Below are 21,494 nucleotides of genomic sequence, written 5' to 3' on the forward strand. Positions count from 1 at the left end.
TCAACTCTGCAGCAGGAGGGGCTGGCTCTTAACCCCCGCTCTGCATTGTTTTGTTTAACATGGGAAAATCAGACAATACAAATATTTTTAAAATACGCAGTCCTGTGCAAAATTGGCAAGCCGGGTGTTTTATTCAGGTATTGGTAGCTGTTGTCTGCTGCGCGTTGGGCTCTTGGACCCTTGACACCTCCCAGAACACCCATTTTCAGTTTAGGAGTTCTTAAAATGCCCACTCCAAATAAACAGCCTTATTTCCATGTAAACCAATATAATCTAAACATAGGGACGGAGGTGCATTGTAATCCAGTGAGTTAATTAACATATATTACTCTGGCCTACTCATTTGCCTTTTTGGAAAAGCTAAAACTTTTTTTAACTTTGCAGGAAAGTCCAGCACCCTTGAAACAGGCGCAGGAACAATTAAAAATCCTTGACAGAGATTTCCGAAATGACTTGACTGCAGAGTTAGTTTGACTTTTTTAACTACGGATAAATTCCACCTGATTGTGCACCAAGAGCCGGGAGTGAAGGCAGACACAGCGCCTGTCTTTTCTCTGCCCGAGTTGTGTCTTTCTAGATCGGCCCGTTCAAAATGTGTTACAGCGGCTCTCCAGAATCTGGAAGATGCTTTAAGGCTTTGGAGCAAAAACAAAAAGCTTCTTAAAGAAGACCCGTTTTAATACATAAAAGGAAAGTGTTTGTTTTATTGGCGATTTTTAGAAAAAATAAAAAAAAAATAGTCAAGAAGAAATTAAAGGAGTTTTCAGACAGGGAAGGCCTGTTTGTAGTTTGGCTTTGGAGAATCACTTTCCAGGCTGTATGCTATCCTATAGGAATTGACTGTGCCCTTCCCCACAGATATTATAATCCCTTTATTGAAAAATGAAGGATATTGCTCATATTGTATATGGCTCGCGTCTCCACGATCATGGTGTTGGTCCACTGTCTGCTGGTGGAATGTGGAAAGTAAGTAGAAGGCCTTGTGTTTATAAAATCTAATTGCTATATCGATCTGTCTTGGAGCCAGTGATTGCAGCCTGAGAAATTGAGATGTGTCTTGAAGCATGTTTCTGTGTGGGATGCAGTTGGCTATTGGAGTCATATACTTGTAACACTTTTTTTTCCCCAAACTTGCGTATGTTAGAGAATTGCAAGAATAAGAATTTTTTGTGTCCGGAGTTTTTTTTTTGAGAGCCCCCTTTGAGATCTCGGCGCTGTCGTGCCGTAGCGCAGTGCAGGGACGCAGCAGCCGGTTCTCCTGAGATAATCTGAGGTCTCTGCCAGCGGGGGTGAAGGGCTCCTGTTTTAACTGAGCAATTAAAACCGGTGTCCTGTTGGCCCACTACAAGATGAACACAAGGTTTGGGTTTGGGACGGTGAATTAAAGGTTGATTAGGCGAGGCACTCCGGTTCACTCTGCGATGCCAAAGGGCAGGATTCCGGACTGCTGTCCTGCCGCCACTCCGCGCAGCGAGGACAGGACGAGCTGTAAACTGAGAACGGGGGGATTGCGGAAAACACTTTTTAATCTTAATTGAGAAAGACACACAAAGGGATGAGCGCGCCGGCCTTCCCGCCGAGGGTAGGGCTACAAATCTGACGGTTTGCGCATTAAACACAGATTTAGAGCCTATTTAAGCAGCTCGCCCCATGTCTGTAAGCAAGTCCAATCTTATCACCCAGTTTGTCTAATTCTGTCTGCCAGAGAAGTGTGAAGGAGAGGAGAGAGGAGGGAGGAGGGAGGGGGAGAGGGAGGATGAGACAGCCACAGCTCTGAAACCAGAGGAAACTTTTTCCGTAAAGCCCATGTTGGAATCACCCAAAATAAAACTAAAACGCGGATGAGGGAAAGCAGAAATTACGAAGTAGATATCCTGACCCAGTTGCTGACTTACGACTGGCCATTTGTGAGAAACGTTATAAAAAACATTTAATGTATATTCAGTGCTTGAATCAAGTCCTCAATATTACAGAATAATTACCAAAACTAAACGGGAGTGGCTTATGGTCTTTTTTTGTCATTATTATTATTTCTTTGGTATTAGAACTTGGCTTAACTTGTGCAAACATACAAAACACCTGACAGCCAGAGCAGCCTTGTGCAGCAGTGGTCGGAGCGCAGAGCTCTGTGTCCTGAGGCGATTCCGAGAGCATGAATTGCCAGTCCTCTCTGCTCAGTACTTTTCTGCTTTGAGAGGGGACTCAAAACAAGTGCCTTTTTCATCCATCTTACGAGCCTGATGCAGTTGTTTGCCTGTGCTCACATCATTTTGTGACATACCAGTATGTCTGTCTTTCTGTCTGTGCTATGGTTTCTCTCCTCCCTTATCTGTGTATCTGTGCCTTTCTATCTATACTGTTTTGCACTTATATAATCTGTAAAAATACGCTCATTTAGTGCAGCTCCACTCCTGTTACCCTTGAACTGATTAAAAAGTCAAGGGCCCTCTCTGGTATTACATTTCTGAAGTGCAAATTTCGAGTGTTCAGTGCAAAGATGGGTAAAATACATTACTGTCAGTTTGGGCATTAAAGGAAGAGAAGTGTTTTCTTGTATGTAAGAAGAGACCTTTATTAAACTGCATTAAAAACATTGCTTTGTCTTCTCATTCCCAAAGATTAATACATTAGATCTCACTTTTCAGACGGTAGAAGCAAACAAATGGCACTAGTCTGTTGTGAGAAATAGGAAAATAAACAGCTAAATAAAACAGGCGAGCTCTTTTTTTTTTTGGTGCAGACGGCATTAATGTGGCCAGCAGAGACAGTGCAGTCTGCACAGAGAGAGGAACAGGAAGCAGAAGCAGAGGGCTGATGGAGACACACGTTAATTAAATTTGAGGGAAAAGACATTAGCGATGACCCAGGCGTCAGCCGTAAGTGACTAAAACTCCCTTAGCTCCAGCCTTTGGGATTGGATTGGCTGGGAGCTGACAGCTAGTCTGTCTGGAGAGCCGGCTGAGCTGCAGCTTTGCAGTCGGTGCGGAGACTTTCACAGGCAAGCAAGGTGTTGTTTTTCAGGGCTAGATGGTGATTTTGGAGCTGGGGGGGAGGGAGCTCGTTCTGTTATTTTTCAGAGCAGAGCTACCTGCTCCCCTCTCACTTCCTGTCTTGTGTTTTCCTTGGGTTTCGCCTGCGGCAGGCGACTGTCTTCCTAATGGCCATAGCAATTTAATCTTCCAGCTTCGCTTTCTTTCTCCTTGAAGCCGCTCTTCAGCAGCTCTCAGCCCTGCAGTTACCTGAAACAGTGTGCTTGCATTGCCTGAGAGGCGAGGAATGTACAAGAACATCGTTGCTGCATGTTTGCACATTGCTTTAAAAGGCAGTGGTGCTGTAAGATTTGAGGGGGCTGTAGAGGTGGTAGTTATTAACCCCGTATTAACATGTTTGCATATTAACCCCGGTAAGCAACACGTGTATGGTTCAAGGAATGCATCGAGACGTAATGGTAAGGTCTGGGAGGTTTATGAGTCATTCTGCAGCTGCGTCCGTAGTGCAAATGTGTGTTCATATTTTCCTCATTGCGCAGTTTGTAGTTTTTTCTTATGGTTGGAAGTGCAGCCTTCCACGTGTTAAAGAAGATGAGCCTGGGACTCCCACCTGGAATGAAACGGAAACGGCGCGGCAGAGGCTGTCAGTCCTGCTCTTCCTCTGCGGCGTTCCGGCTGCTCCGCTTCGCCAGGGCGCTCTCTTAGCTGGGATCCAGACTGTTTTCCTTTTCATCTTTTTCCGCCACTTTTGCAGATTTTGCATCTGGAAGCAAAGAGAAATACTCCCGATGGCACACGCTGCGTGTTTACACACACTCTATACATGCAGGCACTTATGGATGTACCATCTGTATTAAGAAACGGTACCGGACGATCCGCTGCCTTCTGGCTGCAGTCCCCCTCAGCACTGCGTAGCAAAGCGTGTGCATTTCACTATCTGTCCTGTTTCACCTCCAGTCCTGGAGCTGCAGCGGCCCTGTCCCACTCCTGTACCCTTCCCTGTCCCTGTGTACCTGTCCCACCCCTGTCTCCGTCCCGGTTCTGTGTCTGTCCCACCCCTGTCTCCGTCCCGGTCCTGTGTCTGTCCTGCCCTTGTGTCCCTCCCACCCCTGTGTCTATCCTGCCCCTGAACCTGTCCTGGCCTTGTGTCCCTCCCACCCATGTACCTGTCCTGCCCCTGTCTCCGTCCCACCCCTGTGTCTGACCCGCCCCTGTCTCCGTCCCACCCCTGTGTCTGTCCCGCCCCTGAACCTGTCCTGGCCTTGTGTCCCTCCCACCCGTGTGCCTGTCCTGCCCCTGTCTCCTTCCCACCCCTGTCCCTCCCCTGCTCGCTCCGGGAGAGGCGCGATTCCAGGCAGAGCTGAGCCCTCCAGCCAGCGGAAGCGCCTCTCTCCTTCCCTGCAGCCAATCAATGGGAGCCTTTCAGCCCCAGCAGGGCCCTGCGAATACTGGATCAATAAGTTATTAGCACCATTCTGTCAGCTGTAATGTGGAGATTGATCGGGGCCGGGGCTCCTGTGCGCCGCCTGGCACTTCCCTAGCCTGATAAAGATGACAGATTAAGGGAATAAGAAAAGGGAATTAAGGAGCCTGGCTGTCAAAGCTGTCACCAGCTGGAGAGGAAGAAGAAGTGCTGCTGCCTTTTTTTTTTCCTCCGCCCCTCCTCCCCATCTTACCCTTCACCACCGGGAAGTGGCGGTGTGCGGAGGAGAGCCGTCTTCGAAGGGCTCCGAGGGTCAGGCGCTGGCAGGGCTCCGGTTTCCCTTCCACAGTATTTGAGTGGGGGAAAAAAATTGCTTTTTGATTCTTAAACCTTCTGGCCCGTGTGGAGAAGTAAATGTGTATATTTCAGTACTGTATTACAACCAGGAACATTTTCTATAGAATCCAAGTGTCTTCTCACATAAAGTTTTCTTACACACACACACACACAGAGATATAAAACGTCTTCTAACATTCTTGAAATGCCACATCATCAGGGTGGGTGAAACACCGTTTCCCCGGCAGAAAAATAGGAACTAACTATGATGAAAGGCGCTACTTTTAGGAACAGGAGTTCTGGAGTCATAGACAGCAGGCCGTGGTGGCGTTAGGATCCATGTGTCAAGTAATGGCCTGAGGTGAAACGGCAACATGGCTTCCCAGCACAGGGTTAAACGAGAGCACGTGCACTTTAAGAAGCAACGTTTAATAGGTATTAAAAGCTTTTGTTGTCAAGATCTCTGACAATTGGGCACGGACTCAACAAGGGAATCTCTGGATTCCTCTGTGCTCTGCCAAGATCTCCTCCTGTCGGTTCTGTTTTCCTTTCCTGCGTCATTAAATGTGGTTGTTTTGTGGGCTGGAGCGGCTGTCCGGAGTGCACGTGTGTGGGATGAGCAGAGCCTCTCCACGCTGTAGCTGTGCTGTCAGAGTGAGGAGTCGCAGTGTGGCTCTGCCAGGAAGCCCTGTGGTGCTCGTCGGGTTCTGCAAGGTTGTTTTTTTAAATTCCATTTTATTTTGCTTCATCTCTCCTTTTTAACCTCAAAGAAGAGGTAAGATTAATGAAATTCACAAAAATGCATGTTCTTCTTTTCTGGGAGTATGGAGCGCTTTGCAGGATTCTGTTGTTTTCATCGGCTTCCTCCCCTATTTAGGAGAGCATCCTGCCTCAAAATCACGCACTGAACATATTGAAGGAGATTTTTTGCTGACGTTACTCACTGTTTCTATTTATTATTCTCTGTTGTCATCCGTTTTTATATTATATTATCCAGCAAACAAAAGAACATTGAAGTTTGTTGAAATGTAACGAATATTAGAATATGGCGGATTAAGTGTTGCTGAAAGACTGGATCTGTAGCTGTAAGAGTGGTGGAGTTCCAGGTGCACTTGTAGTCTCAGCACCACTGTGAAGTGTTATACTGCAGGCTGCCACGGTCTTTAATGCCCAGGCAGACAGCTTTAAATGCCAACCGCTCAGCTCCAGACACCCGTGTGAAGGACAGCAGACATGTGCAGACAGATATGGCTCTCCGAGAGGGATTCCGATGGCATGAATCAGTGGCTTCCCGGGACTGCTCTTCCCCTTCCTTGACATCGACCCAGCATTCTGGGCATGTGTTCTGAGTCGTGGCCTGACAGCGCAGGGGAGCTGCAGAAGCGGTGCTTTCCTGCGCCGGCGGAACTGTGCAGCGGCGCGGAGGGGGTCGGCGTCTGCGTGTGGGCAGCGCGGTCGGCCCCGCAGAGCAGGGCCGCGCGGGGGTGCGATGGCGTTGGGATCACGCCCGCGCGAGGTCACGGGAGACGGGGGGCAGGAAGTCTCGTGGACCCCAGAGACCAACACCGTGGCCGGTGATTGGTCGCGGACTTGAGAAAGCGTGTTGCAGGCCTGGCTGTGCGCAGGAAGCTTCTGGGCCACCAGACAAAAATGAAAACGAATCTGTTTTTTACCCCACCGCCACCGCCACCGCCCCAGCCTTTCCTGGAATCCAGAGTGGTTCATTTACGAGCAGCTTGGTGTCAAGGCACTAAGTTACAGATAGGAACTTTCATTTTGAAGCTCGGTGAAGCTGTCTTCATGATTCAGAGCACGGCTTGAGCCGAGCACGCAGAATAATGACTTCCCTTCCAGCTTCCAGCCCGTGCTTCTCTTGTCCTGCTGCCAAATGCTTTGTTTCCCAAAGACAAAATTACAAAAGGGAATAACTGCAGGCGGAGCAGCATTTCTTCCGTTTCTCATTCTTCTCCATTAACGATTACAGAGTTTTTTTTTGTTTTAAATTTTAAGGGCAACTGCTGTATCCAGATGGAGCAGGTTGGGTCGCTCCCCATCACTCAGGCTTGTTCCTCTTTGTTGAGTCTTATCTGGGCCGTGTGATTGCATCAGACTCGAGCGTATAACAGCGCTCCTGCGGTTGCACATTAGCTAATGTGCTGTGACGTGGGCAGCGTGGGAAAGGAACAGCACCTCCGTGTTAGGTGCCAGCCGACACGCTGTCACCCAGGCTTCAGCCTTTGGCCTTGATTCGTCCGCACGCCGCCCCAGCCCAAAACCACTGGACACTGGACCCCAGAGAACCTGGCTCTCTAGGTGGACCCAGCTCAGAGAAGTGTAGTAGTGTGGGCCAGAGTTGTTTGGGAATGAGGCCTCTGGATAGGCACCGATGAATGCAGGGGGGTGTGCAGTGCAGGCCTGCCAGCTGGATAGACAGACAGGCATGGCTTCCACAGTGACAGTGTGTAACCAGAGCTGTCTGAACTGCACAGACGCACTGTGTTGCGCTGCCAGCAAACAGCAGACTTATAAGACTGTGGCGCTGAAAGGAGGGCTGGAATTGATGGCTGTGCGCACAGAGATACAAATTCAGCACCCTCCTGAGGGCTCGGATTCTGTTTTCGTGGTTTGTTTGTCTGCGCCTGCGAGTTCTGTGGTTCGATCGCTTGGAATTCTTTCCGTCTTTCCGTGCGCCCCCCCCCCCCCCCCTCCTCTCCCAGGCTGGGATTTGCAATCACACCTCCGCTGGCCCGGCCGGGGGCTGTGAATCCATTCAGGAGGGGGCGTCTGTACCACCTGCTCGGGGGGCCGCCGTGCTGTCCTGCCCCCGGGGGTCACACACCCCCTCCGCGCCCCTGCAGCTCCCCGCCCAGCTTTCCGGAGAGCCCGTGTCCCCCCCAGGGAGGAACCTGCCCTTTCATGGGCAGCCAAATTTCTCTACCGGCCTGATCATGGCAGCGGCAGAGTAGGGTGTGCTATGCGGACAGTCTTTTCTGCCTTCGGGGTAGGTAAGAGCCAGCCTGGGCCCATTCGAAAAGGCTTTGACCCTGGCCCCGCTCTCCTCAGAGTAGTCACAATAGCCTCCCCTCTGGAGAATACATCAAACAGGATCGTTAGTGAGGCCCTCTCTTGCATGGACTCCTGAATAGGCTGAAAGACCCACATCTCTTCATGGGGAAGATGTTGTTTTTTTTCTGCTGGCAGAGAAGAAAGACGATAACATTTGAGTGGTTCAGTCTGTCCCTCGTGTTGTGTTGCCCAGCTGTTAGGAGAAGTTGGCGGCTGGCAGGGGTGTCATTCAGACAGCCAGAGCTTTGCCACAGCCTGCTTGAGAAGTGCAGGGTGCTTGGAGCTGGGTATTGCACAGGCCCTTGCTTGTGCTGTGCTGTCAAGAGTCATCTGTGTCTCGCCTTCTCCTGCCACCTCAGTAAGTGTGAGGGGAGAGAATGGATGTGCTCACTCTAGGTTATAAAAGGTATTTAGTTTTGTTTTCCTAGCTAAAAAGAAGAGATGTGGCCCTTCGCCTCCCAGAATTGCCAAATATCAAGGGAGTAAAATGACAATGTGAAAACGATTAAGAACATATCATTCCAGCTGGGATGAGTCCCGAACAAAAGACCAATTAATTAGTATTAAATGTAGAAATCAGGATTAAAAAAAAATCTTCTAAAATGGACAGAAAAGTGATTCTGTTTTGTGCAGCTTCACGTTTGTCCTTGACTTGAATCAGTTGTGCACAACAGGTCTGGTTCCCTGTGCTGCACAACCAAACAGAGAGCAGGAGCCTGTGTCTTTAACGAGACTTGGCTAGAAAATACAATGACAAACGGCCCCTTCCTTCCTGCTCATATGCAGCATCATGCTTTCAGTTTTCCCCCACGTTATTAGGAGGATATTGATTTTAAATCTGTTCGGGGGGATGCTGTAATTGTACACTAGATGTTTGGTGTTGGTGAGGAGTGCAGTGTTAATGCAAGGCATGTGCATTTCCATATACCCCGATGGGAGGAGAATTAAAGAGGACCTTCAGGGCTGAGAGAGAGAGAGAAAGAGAGAGAGAGAGGGAGGGAGGGAGGGACTTGATAAGGAGATTCACAAGGGGGCTTAGCATTTGAACGAGAACCACAAGCAAAAGCAAGGAAACCTGTAAAAAAAAACTGAAATAACAGGTGTTGCAGTGAGAAAGATGAAGCTGTAGGCTGGGAATTTCAGATTTTGACTGCACAAGAGTCCAGATGAGGTGATTTTTCACTTTTTCCCCCCTTTTTTTAGCAACTCTTTGGCCCCACTGAAGAAGCAGGGTTTGTCTCATGCTGTCTGAGAGCACAGAAATACAGAAAACCCTTTTCAAACGCCTCAGTAACACCTAGATTTGTCACACAGCCCTCCCAGAGCTTTTGATCAAACCTGACAGCAGATTTTAATCTCCACACACTGGATGATTTTTCAAAGGTATATGTTTATTTTGTTGGGCTCTCGTGTGTGTGTGTGTTTAATTTTGCAGAAACTAAATTCATCTGTGAATTTGAATGAGGCAGTAGTGAGCAGAAACTTAATAGTGACTCATGCTAATTCCCTCTTTGCAGATGACATCCTAGGAAAGAAGAGAGCGTATTCACCCAACAGCAACAGCGAGTGTCCTTCAGAAACCAAGAAATCCCGAAGTGTGTCGCCCAAAGGTAAGATTTAAGATTGCTTTTATTCTTATTATTGCTGCGATATTTTTCCAGAGCACAGGTTAGCAGTAAAGGGAAAGTGCTAAGAATCTAATTGGAAAATTATGAGAGCAAGAGAAAGGAGAAATCTTTAGTTGCTCAAGAGCAGGTTTTAATTAAAACATCAATTAGAGGAGAAAGGAAGGTGATGTAGTGCTGTGAGGAATGGGACCCGGGCTCTTCTCTCTAGTGTGGCACTGACAGCGTGACAGGAGGTGAGGAATGTGCCTTGTGGTGAATCGGGGCCTGGCACAGGAGCCACACTGGCATGTACACACACACACACAAATGTGTGTGTGAGCGCGTGTGAGCACAGGCACCCCCCCAGCCCCCGAGCACGCTCACTCATGCACACACACACCCCAAGCGCAGCTGTGTGCACGAGCACGCCCCCCTGCACTCACACACACGCGCACGCACACACACCCCCCCCCCCCCACACTCCGACACCAGGGCGGGGCTGCCCTCCGGGAGGAAGTCATTACAGCGGAAACGAAGACAGGCTCTTTCATGTCTTTCATGTTCAGTTTCTTCTTGCGCTCGACGCAGTTGGAACCGGGACTCGGGGGAAAACAGAGGCACGAAAGCAAGATATTTCTCACTGTGCGACATTTGCACTTCTGGAAGCACTTCCAGCCCGAAGAGATAGAAAGTAAAAAAAAAAGAGAGAAAAGAAAAATGGTTTTAATATTTCCTTATTCCTGTGTAAAGTACTGTTTGTTTTAAGTTTCCTTTTGTAAGACCGTGCAGCGCTGGCTGCTGAGGTGTAGCAGACACGGAGCATCTGTGTTAACCTGCACTTTGTTTGAAATGTTTGCTTGGGTAATTTGGGGTGACTGAAACCTCCGCGTGACCCAGTTAAGCACCGAACTGCGCCGCTTTGTTCCACTAGCTGGTCAGCGTAAAGCTTTTGCATTTAACCCTTTGCACACCGTCTTTTATTTTATTTTCTCTTTAAACGCGTATACGTAGTTCTGCAGGCGTATATTTGTCTGATCTTGCAGCTCAACACTTAGCTCTTAGAAAATGGAGACTCTGGTAAAAACGGCGCTGGTTTTTGGAGCTCACTCTGGAAGGCCGTGCTGTGGTGCTGAAGTCGTTAGGGTTCCAGTGTAGTGCAGCGCTGCGGTTCGGAGTGGGGCTGGTGGTTCAGTCAGCTTCGAGGATGTGAAATCACAGGCACAGCCTCCTTCGCGCCAGCATGGGAGGACATGTCCTCCAGCGACGGGCGGCCCTTCCTCTGTCTCCTCGTCCAACTCCCAGGCTGCCTGCCACAGCAGGTCTCCGCTCTGTTCACCTGCACTCGAACCCGGCCTCGCCCTTCTCTGCGCTTGGCCGAGAAAGAAGGGTCGCTCATTCTGAAATTCAAAACCGATGCTGGAGGGGCTTTCTCCGACACCTTATCTTTAAAATCTTCTTTATTTTTAAAAAAAGGGAAGCTTTATTTCTGACTCACTCTGTGAAAGCAGCTTGTGTGGTGCTGTAATACATTGGTCTTGAGTCATCACAGAACTTAACTTACTGCTGCAGCTACAACTTTCAGACTTTCTCACAGTGCGGGGGTGAAGCCCCTCTCTGTGGCTCTGTTACAGTCAGTTATGTCTTCTACGCGTGTGTTTTAACTGCATCCGATCTTGGGCAAAGCCTGTGGTCATTTTAATGAAGTAGAAACATTTATTAACCTATTCCCTCCTTGTCACAGTATTGTTTTTTCTTATGCTTGATGTAACAGTCAGTTTACTGCACAAATGCAACCGACTGAACACATTTACAAAACACTGTATTGCTGAGCGGTTTTGTATTCCTTTACTTTTTTGCCTTTGTATCGTTTTTTTAATATATATACAACTGGAGTGCTGCTACTGGCTTGTTTTTTTTTGCTTCCTCGTGTCTTGTAAAGCATTCCACTCGTCGACGTCTCATTGCTTACATTTTTCCCCGGCTCTCAGTTATTCCCTGTGCTGTCAGCTGGATTCGTGGAAGGACTCGCAGCTTGCACCTTGGGCTCTAAACACCTTTTACCTGTATCCGCAGTTTGTCTTGGATCATTGTCTTGCTGGAGGAATTCAGGTTGTTAAGTACATAAGGAGGAAAATGACCCCAGGCATGGGCACCACAATGTGTGATTCCAAAGTGAAGAGCTGCTGAGCTTCTCTGGGTCCTTCACAATGCTTAAGGCTTTTGTTGCCTATTGGAGTAGCTGTACGCTCCTGCAGCAGGTGGCCGCCTCTGCCTCACCAGGTGTGATGTTCACTCGGCAAAGCCCTGTCCCGGAGTGCTTCAGGGCGCCCTGGTTCAGACTCCATTCTCACTCTCCCTTTGCAGGAATGAACCAGTTATTGCCTTGGATTAGTCCAGGAGACGTTAACCTGCAGACTTAGACCTAACGTGCTCTCAGCATCTTTAACTTTTTGTAGAGAATGATATGAGGGAGGAGGTGCTTACTGACTGGAGGTTCTTCTCTGGCCTTATCTTGAAAGATTCCAACCATTCTTGCTTCAGCCTGTATGACCGTTTCCTGCTTTCGGTCCTAAATATGCTCATGCCCTCTTATTTTCTACATGTGGGGCTGAGCTTCATTATTGGTCTTGACGTGCTCCTCTGTGTTTTAGATTCTTAATGCTTGCATTCAGTTCCCTTGTAATTTCCTGTGTTCATGATTAGAGAGATTCAGTTCCGCTACCTTGTCCGTGTTGGGGGTTTTTCTGGATACTCTGTTGGCACATATTGTGTAGTCAGTCACATCCTAGTAAAAAGCAGCCCTTGTGCAGCAGATCCCATCCGGATGGGAGCACGACCGTGAGCGTAATTTTTCCCAGGAGTTCGGCTTCAGGTCCGATTGTCTCTCGGTGGTGTAACACTGATGTTCATAGCCATTGTGCCAGTTTCTAAACCTCAGCAAGTCCCTTGAAACAAGAGGCAGCCTGTTCAGAACTCGGTAACAGAAAAATGAAGGACATCTCTCTATTCTCAAGTTTTTAGCTGGTGTACCCCCACTGGTGGGCGGGGTCTGAGGGTTCAGAACGTGTTCAGAGGGGGTCATATTCTGAAATCCCCATTTGTAGGAGACGTGTATAAGCTGCCGCTGAAGTGTAAATAATAGCCTCACTTCTTCGTTTCTGGTGACAGCATTATCACTTAACCGTCTACTTTTAAAGATGCTAAGCCTTCTTGAGATTTGACTGTCTTGTCTGACCGGGTGCTTAGTGTCTGAAAACCTGTAGTTCCAGTCAAATTTGACCGAACCCGCAAACGGAGCAGGCGTCCCCTGCCGAGCCCCCGTGTCGATGCGTGATGTATTACACGCCTTGTGTTGGAGGCGTGGCCGCTGATTAGGCCAGAGACTTGGGGACCCGCCGCGTGCCGACGGAGGAAGACAAACGGCAGCCCTTCTCTTCACACCTGCTCTGCCTGTTGGCCTCTCCGGAAGACGGCTTTCAGGACAGATATTAAAGGCAGAGCCTGGAATGGCTTTACCGGCGATGCTTATAAATGAATGATGATGCACACTATTTAGTCCCATAAATAATAGATGATACAAATTTCCAAGGCATTGATTGCAAGAGTGGGAGTGGAGGTCCGCATGTTTGTCGAGGGGGTGGTGGTGGGGTGGGGGTGGGGTTGTCTGAGAGTGAAATAGGGGGCTTGTAGTCAATCAGATGTCTGTTGATGGATGAGGCTGTGAATGGGAGAGAAAACTAAAGGCAAGGTGACTGCGTCTTTTTTAAAAGACGCTCATTGTGCCGTTATTTTGTTCGTTGGCCTGTGAACGACAGAGGGGCTTCAGTGTCTGGCTCTGGTAGTGAGGCATCGAGAGAGTCCCTTGCTCCTCCCGTGAACATCTGTGTTTTCTCGGGGCTCTGCGCTCAGCCAGTTGGCGTGCCCCAGTCGAGAGCCAGGAGCAGCACGGAGCAGGCTGTGCTAACAGTTGTGCAGCTGTAGCTGCTGTTGGTATCTGTGTGCTGTTGGCGCGTATGAAGGGTCCTGAAAGTATTTCTTCAAATGAAAAGGCCCCTGAGTCTCAGAGGGTGAGTGAGGGCTGCTCACATGCTAGAGCTCATTTCCTTTTGAATTTTTAGAATACAGATAAACGGCAACAAAACAAACAATAACACTGGCCTGAATTGTGTAGCTTCCGTGTGGCGCTTTAAATTTGTGATTCTGTACGGTGCGTTTGGTAATAAATCATAAAAAGCTGTACAACGTGTGCGGTGGATAGGCAAGTTGAAATACATGACTTCCAGTGAGGCGCGTGTGTCACGTATGTACATGAACCCCCCCCCCAAAAAGTTTATCATCGGAATGAGTATGACTTGAAGAAAATCCTGGGAAGGGTCTTTTGTTTCCAGTTTCTGTCCGAAGCGTGGTTTAATAACACTCCCTACTCCCAGACCCAAAGGGAGATTAGGCGGTGATTATAAACCGTGCTGATGTAATGCTCTATCCCTGCTGCCTCCACCCACCAAGGACTCAGGGCGCAGGAAGACAAACGGTCCCTGAGTAAGGGGAGACAGGCAGATGCTGCTGTCTGGGCTAGGGCGACACGAGCAGCGTCTCCTTTCACACCTGGTTGACAGAGAGATTTTGTCGGATCAGGAGCTGGCATTACATTTCGGTAATGACAACAGCAGACAGAAAAGCTGCGGTGAGCTGGAATTATCGCCGGCTGAGCGAAGTAAAAAAAAAAAGCAAGAGAGAACCGGCTCATAACTCTAACTCTGGCAGCGGAATCCAGCCTTCTCTCACGGCCAGCCCGGCGCCCCCGCTGTGCACGCACCTGAATCCCCCCCCCCCAGCCCCCCGGGTCCCGGCAATTAGACAGCGCTTAGGAGTAAACAGAGACACTGGCGCTGGCTGCGCCCCCCCACCTGCCTGGGGCCAGAGCTCAGGTTTCAGCGAGGACGGTAAAAATAAACCTGTCGCTAAAAACCCCAGCTAGTGTTACTGCCACCACCTTCTGCTGTGCAGAAGCGCAGATTTGCATCAGAGAAAGGGGACACAATATAATGCATTGCATATTAATAATAAATATATGTGCACACGTATATAGTCATCCAGAGGGTATAATATTTCTTAGTGCATGTTGCATTATCCCAGGAAGGGCAATCGATTTTGACATATATTATGCACAAGCAGGAAAAAAAAAGACATCTAAAGAAGGAAAAGGAGCGTGCCTGTTTGATGGTTTTTATGCTTTGATAGATGAATTTATCGTCACACAGCAGAGCGAGCACGGTGAAGAGGTTCTGACAGATGTGAGGATGGTGTTTAGTGGAGGCTGGAGCCCTAGCGGTTGACAACATGAGGCCTGATGTTCTGCCCTCTCCCTCCCGCCCCCCCCCAGAGAACTCCCAGACCCCAGCACTGGAGCCGCTGGTGGGGCCGATGACCCCTGAGGAGCACTACAGGCGGATGATGTCAGCGCTGAACGAACACGGGTCCTTCGAGGAGCAGCAGCAGCGCCTCTACCAGCTGGCCAACAGCATGGGCGTCCCCAGTCACGGAGGTGAGAGCCCCCCGCCACCCCCCCTTCCCACGGCCGAGGGCCGAGGGCCCGAGCCAGGGGGAGCGCTTCCGCCCGGAGAAGCGCCGGTAGTGAAAGTGCTTGATCACTGCGAATTTAAAGCCTGAGAAAAGAGCTCAGCAAGCAGGCCCTGCGCCGGCCGTAAATTCCCAACCTGACTCCTCTTCCGCGAGCCGCGGAGCGAGGAGGCACTCCGTGCCGTTCCCACATTGGAAAAACCGGGAAGCGACTCTCCGCCAAATGGTAGACCTGGGATGTGTGTGGTTTCTCTTTACTCTTCAGGGCGGAGGGCACGGGGCAGGAGGGGGCGGGCGGGGTGGGTCCGAGCCAGGGGTTCAACAGTCCCGCTCCGGAGAGCGCTGCCGGCGGCCGGGACAATTCCGTCAGTCCCGTCCCCCCGCAGCGGGACTTCCAGGGGCAGGGGTGACGGGAAGGCAGCTGCAGCTCTGCCCGTTAGCCCTGGAAGGAAGTCGCCCAGCAAAACCGGCTCTAAAATGTTTCTTGCTGGCTGCTATTTCTGGACGCTTCCAGCCCAATGTCAAAATGTCAATCAGCATGATTTCCCACTGTCAGGGAGCAGGGCTGTAAATAACAGACCCATCTGGGGCCGAGGCTGGCGAGGGATCGATGCTGCTTCCCTAATTGGCCGCGAGCCAGCCTTCTAAATTACTGACGCCATGGCAACCGCGAGCAGGCCTTGCTCCCTTCTCCCTCTTTTTCATATAATTAAATTGTGAGTTCGAGGGGGGCTCAATTTAAAACACTCATAAAAATAAATATCACTATCATCATTAGACGTTAGGCGAAAAATATATATTTTTCCAATACTGTTCCCTTTTAAAGAAAAAAACAGGTATGTGCGTGTGCATTGTCGCACGGATTGTGCTTGATTTTAAAATTAATTTCATATGCAGGGCTTTCATTAACCCCCTCCCCCTAAAAACACGTAGTATTAATTTGCATTACTTTTATAGCCCCTTGCAGCAGCATCAATTTAATCAGGTCTCGCATCCGCGCACTCTGAGGAGGTGTGGGAGCGGACGGAACTTTAGTTTTTTATTTGATCAATAATAATTTTTAATTGCCGGATCCTAAGGTGAAGATCGTAAACGCGGTGTAATTGCCCTGAGCCGACTCGCGGCGTTGTGGCCTGGGCTTCCTCGACTCTCTCAGCTGTGTTTAACCAGCCCTTCCACTCCAAGAAAACCCCCCGCGGTCGCGTCACAGAGGATGAAGATCCCCAGCAAGCTTTTCATGGTCCATCCCGTTGTTCTAGCTCATTCTGTTATCTTTCTCTTTCATTCGTCCTCTCCCCGTTGATTAACCGTGCTCCCTGCTGGCTGGGATCAGTTTGCCTCTGTCACTCCTTCCATTTCTGTCCTTCACTCCTGGCCTGGCCTCACATCCCTTTGTCCCTCTCTTTGGCATTGCCCTGGGTCTCTCCCTCATTTCTGCCTTCCTTCCTGTAACCTCGCGTCTTATTCGCTGTGGCCAGAGCTCCTCCTGCTCGTCTCGTGTCTTTGCCTCCTGTCTGCGCCTCTCTGCGCCGTCTGGTCCTCCCCCACCCCCGAGCTCTCCGGCACACACCTGTGCATCTGCTCCCTGCTGTTGCCACAGGTGTGTGTGTGGCCAGACTTCGGGAGGGCTGGCTGCAGGCTGTTTTTCTGTGGAAAGAACCATTTCAGAGAGAGAGACTTAACCCTTCAGGTTTTTCTTGCTGCTGCTTGGTCCTTGCACAGAATGCACAGCGACAAAATAAAGAGTTTTTTTAAATCCCCTCATTTTAGGATAAATAATTGTGCTGTCCAGTTTTGGAGAAGGTGCAAAATCTCATACACACTCAACAGAATTAAATGTATCTACACACAAGGCCCTACAGGGGGCGCCGCTTTGTTCCTTGAAGAATAGAAAAGCGTCACGCATGTTGTTCCAGGAAAAACCTTTGGTAGTGTTCTGTAACACTAGCAGAAAGCAAAGCATCACTGGTGATATCCTGCGCTGTATCATCTCAAACTCTCATAGGATCCAAACTTCCAAAACTTGGATTGATAACTTTCTGGAAACAGTATTTCTTTAGAACAATTACAATTTAGCAAGTTAAATGTTTTGGTTTTTTTACCCTTCCTCTGCTCTTACTGTTGGCAGTTGTGGTATCGCTCACACGGACAAATAATAAATGACACAGAGTATGAAGGATGTGCTTATTGCTCATTTGTTGAAAGGGACAGAATTTAACTTGTATGAGCTTGTATCGGCGGTGATAAACTGATATCTTTTGAGTTATTTATGTTTAAATCAAACGCTGAAGTTTCAGAGCCCTTTCTTTCCTCCCATTTCAGTCCCTGAACGTGTCCTGGGACACCCTACACCTGTACACTGATAACACTGGAAACAGATGTGCTCAGGCTGTGCATTTCAGGGGCGCAGCAGCAGCACAGCTCTGCAGCAGATGTTGGGGCAGCATGAGGCGCGGGGGCCCCCCTGTTACGCTAGCTATAAACACCTGCCCACTACAGATTCGTTTTCTCTGCACTTTAATTTTTGGTGGTCCTCCGCGCAGTGGAGATTGAGTGCGTGTGTGCGTGCGTGCGTGGCAGTCTGTGTTTCTTGGATGCGTTCTGTCCGTTGGTATGGTGGTGCCAACTGGGTAGCGCCAAGGAGGCCCCCACCCTTAACCGTAACCACCAGCCTCGGCATATCCGGGACTGGTACTGGCTGTCTCTGTCACGAACAGTTCTTTCCGGGCCCTATGCGGACGACACGATCCGGAATGTGAGGATACAATTGGGAAAATAGTCATGCAGGAGAAGGGTCAGGAGACAGGGGGCGTGTCCGAGGAGTGCAGGTGTCCGGGGGGAGTGAATCCAGGGCGAACAATCCAAGGGAAAATCCAGAGGGGGAATCCAAGACGGGAGGTTTAGTCCAAGACCAGGGGAACCATCCGAAGTTAAAACCAGAACCGGGTCGGGACCGGCAGGGCAGGGAATCAGGAACAGGAAACTAAAACCATAACGGAGCCAGACGTGGCAGGACCCCGGGCTCTCACGATGCGGATATCAACGAGAAGCCCCGAGCACTCGCCTGCGTCTGGCTTTAAGGTGGAACTAAAGAGGGGCTGGAATAAGGAACAGGTGTGGGGAATGGGACAGAATGAGGAAGGGCTGGAGCGCCCTTAAGAGGAGGAGTAACGATCGTGACAGTCTCCTGCCAGCGGGAATTCTTGTGTTTTGAGCCCCGTGTTTTGTTTTCTGTTTCCTTCCCACTTTTTGACCAAGCCGAAGTCCAAGACAGACAGACAGACGCGTCCGTAATGGTTTCTGAACCGGTCAGCACTTTCACTTTTAGTCACTGTCATTCTGCAGATTTCTCGGTATTGAAAAGGCACGTTTTCAGTCTGCTCTCCTTCTGCACCGAAAGAAGTGACAAGAGCAACAAAACCATCAGTTGGTTTGTTGGTGTTCTCGGGGTGTTTCCGGACACCCTGGCCCACGAGCAAAAGAAAAAAAATAACAATCGATAGTTTGCTCAGACTGCTGATGCAATTGCTAAAAATGGAATGGGCTTTTCACTTTTGCAATTGACAGAAAACCCGAAACTGTTCGTGGAAACTCTCGAGCGCTGATAGTGTTCCTGATCGCCCCTCGCTGTGGGCACAGCAGCTGAACAGGTAAAGGTGGGAGGAGGGAGAAGCAGAGGGGAAGCAAGCAGTGGGTAGTACCGTGGACCCCAGGAAGCTCAGCAAGGCTCCCCGGCTTTGTGCCGCAGTGCAGACCCCCCGCTCTGCTCCTCCCGGAGAGCAGCGGAGATGGAAAAAGGCAGCTTTTCACTCCCCACTCTCGAATCCCTACAGAGAGCCCTTTCATGCTTTTGAAGTTCAGGCCCTGAAATAAAAGGCCCGCACAGGGAAAAAGAGGTGTTGTGTGGCTCTCTGTGCTCGCTTCCCTCGCTCTCCCTGCCTCTCTCTCTCTGTCTTCTGTGCTTCTGAGAAGGCAGGGGGCCCCGCGCCCGCGCTGAAAGGCAGAGGAGAGGGGGCGTCCTGCGTGAAGGTGGGGGAATCTCGGAGGCTTACTGTAACACAATCCTGTCAGAGTCGGCTCTGCCGGCAGAGAGGCTGAGGCATGAAAAGCGGAGCCTGCGGTGAAGGCAGGCGCGCGGGGTTGCAGGAACAGCGGCGCGGCGCGGGGGAGGGGAGACTCTCTCTGGCTCCGCGGTCGGCTCGCCGCAGGGAGAACACCTGCAGAAATCGCTCGCGGCTGTAGGCCTCGGCGCCCTCTGCCCCCTGCTCTCTGCGTCTAAAAGTAGCAACAACAAACAGTCTTCGACTGCATCAGATAAGTCAATGAGAGCAAATTTCTCATTTACAGTGGCAACCTGGGAATTGCTGTCCCATTTAAAAGGCAGGAGCTCTGCTAATTTACTGGAGCGCTAAAGCACAAAGGCAACCTGGGACATGAGCCCGCGTCCTGCCGGCCTGCAGCCCATCACCCCGACCGGAAGTGCAGAAGTTCAATCAAGTGTTAAAACTGTACACCACCCAAATAAGGCTAGTTGTGTACAGTTCGGGGCAACGTGTTACAAAAAAGATATTGCTGCACTGCAATCAGTCCGCAGCAGAGTCACCAGATACTTTTGAGGGATGAAAGAAATGTCCTACACTTGACAGGCTGAAGGAAGTGAAACGTTTTGGTCTTCAGCAGAGAACCTGCTTCAAGTATTCACGATCCTTAAAGGCACTGGCCAAGGTGAACCCAGTGAAATGCTTCAGAATTAGTGAAACATGGACCGGAGGACACAAGTGAAAATGAAGTGCTTTTAAAACTGAAGAGCAAGAGGCTTGTCTTTACAGCAAGGCTTGTGGGAGTCTGGAACAAGCTGCCCGGTCTTGTCCTTGGAACTGCCTCTATTGCTGCTTTTAAGAAACACTCGGGTGGGTTTCTGGGATCAATTAGCTATAGTACTAGCAATCAGACGACCTGGGTGGGCAGAATGGTTTCTCTTGTTTTTAACCCTAATGTTCTTATGTGTTACTATGTAGTCCTCACTGACTCCTCTTCTCCAAACAAGTCTCTACACTGTTAATGATGTTTTAACGAGATGGTAACTGTGTAAACCTTGATCAAACGCTCGATTCTTTAGGTGACTTAAGTTCTGTGACGAGAGTTTACAGTGCGACACTGTGATGAAGGGGTCTTTGTGCTTTTTCATAGCGCTTTCAGCACGGCCCCTAGCTTTAAAAAAAATCTTCGTGGAGATGTATACATGGTTGAGCGATTGTCTTTAAGACGTGCGTCTGTGGACGGGCTGTGCGCTGACGTTGATGTCGGTAACGGCGCAAACAGAAGTACACTGCGGTTGAGCCTGGATCAGGCCTCTTTTCATTGCGCACTGTCTGCACAGTGGGTTTTTCTTGTTCAGGAAAACCAGAGCTTAACGGGATAAATTCCTGAGTAATGCTGTTTAAAACGGTTAAAGAAAAGGTATGACAAAAGAGGGATAAGCCGAGGATATTGGAACGCTGGAGCCAGAAGCAGAAATCTCTCTGAAAACCACAGCGAAGAAGGCGAGGCTGTAAGTCCTGCGGCTTTTCTGCAGAATCCTTGCACGCCTCGTGCAGGTACACTGAGGCCCCGGCGAGAGGCACAGGGATAGAAAAAGGTCTCTTTATAGTCAGGTACTGGAGGCAATGGTGTGAGTGTTAGGGGAGGGGAATTTTGAGTTCAGTGTCTGGACCATCAGCTACAACCTGTTACCCTCCACCCAGGGAACCTAAAAGAATGACTCCACGTGTCTGGAGAGAAAAAGGAATCAAAACTCTCCCTAAACTCCCGCTTAACAGTAACGGGGATGAAGACATGATTTGGTCAGGGGGTCGGGGGGTGGAATCCAGAAGAGAGCAGTTTTATCAGGAAAAGAGGAATTACATCTGGGCCTTTCAGAAGCAATCTTCCCGTTCACATCGTTTCCGGTGCATGAACATTAATCATTCCTGTCAGCGTGGTGGTCCTGCTGCTGATTTGCATTTGTTGTGGGACTGTCGTGTTATGCAAACATTTTGGAAGGATGTGTCTTCTGTACTGTTGGACTTTCGTGGGTCCCAGATTGTACCTGAAACTTATTCCTGTCAAATAACGATTCTGCGCTCGTTCCGCCCGAGGTGCAGTGGTGCATTTGTTAAGCGTGTCTTCTTCAGAGCTGGGTGTTCCTGAAATTGCCAGGGGAACAGTATTGGTTAATCAGCTTTGGGGATGTTGTGCACCTCAGAAAGATCCCCATTCAAAGTTAATGGAAGATACTGGAGGAGAGTGAAGATGGAAACACACTGGTGGATGTATTTTCTTTCTCATTGAGCCCTAGACACTGTAACATTGTGTGCAGTTCCTATGCAAAATATGAACGTATAAAAAAACGTAAATTCTTCGTAGTTGCAAGGAGGCCGTTGTGTCACAAACGTTTTTTGTTTTCGTCACAAGATTCTGTCATTTTCCTGCCGACGTGCTGAGTGGTTTCTA

The 21,494-nt window shown here is 49.5% G+C and overlaps 1 protein-coding gene across 2 annotated transcripts in view; it reads left to right on the top strand.

Annotated features, from left to right (window-relative positions):
• The window catches only part of samd11 (sterile alpha motif domain containing 11), an 80,654-nt gene that overhangs the window by 42,257 nt on the left and 16,903 nt on the right, over nucleotides 1–21,494 (top strand). For both annotated transcript variants that reach the window (XM_088937900.1, XM_088937901.1), the window contains exons 5-6: nucleotides 9,333–9,425; nucleotides 14,806–14,967. In XM_088937900.1, coding sequence (XP_088794026.1) covers nucleotides 9,333–9,425; nucleotides 14,806–14,967 — 255 coding nt within the window. The remainder of the gene's footprint in view (nucleotides 1–9,332; nucleotides 9,426–14,805; nucleotides 14,968–21,494) is intronic.

This window comes from Atractosteus spatula, chromosome 20, assembly GCF_055471065.1.
Source record: "Atractosteus spatula isolate fAtrSpa1 chromosome 20, fAtrSpa1.hap1, whole genome shotgun sequence".
NCBI classification, from domain to species: domain Eukaryota; kingdom Metazoa; phylum Chordata; class Actinopteri; order Semionotiformes; family Lepisosteidae; genus Atractosteus; species Atractosteus spatula.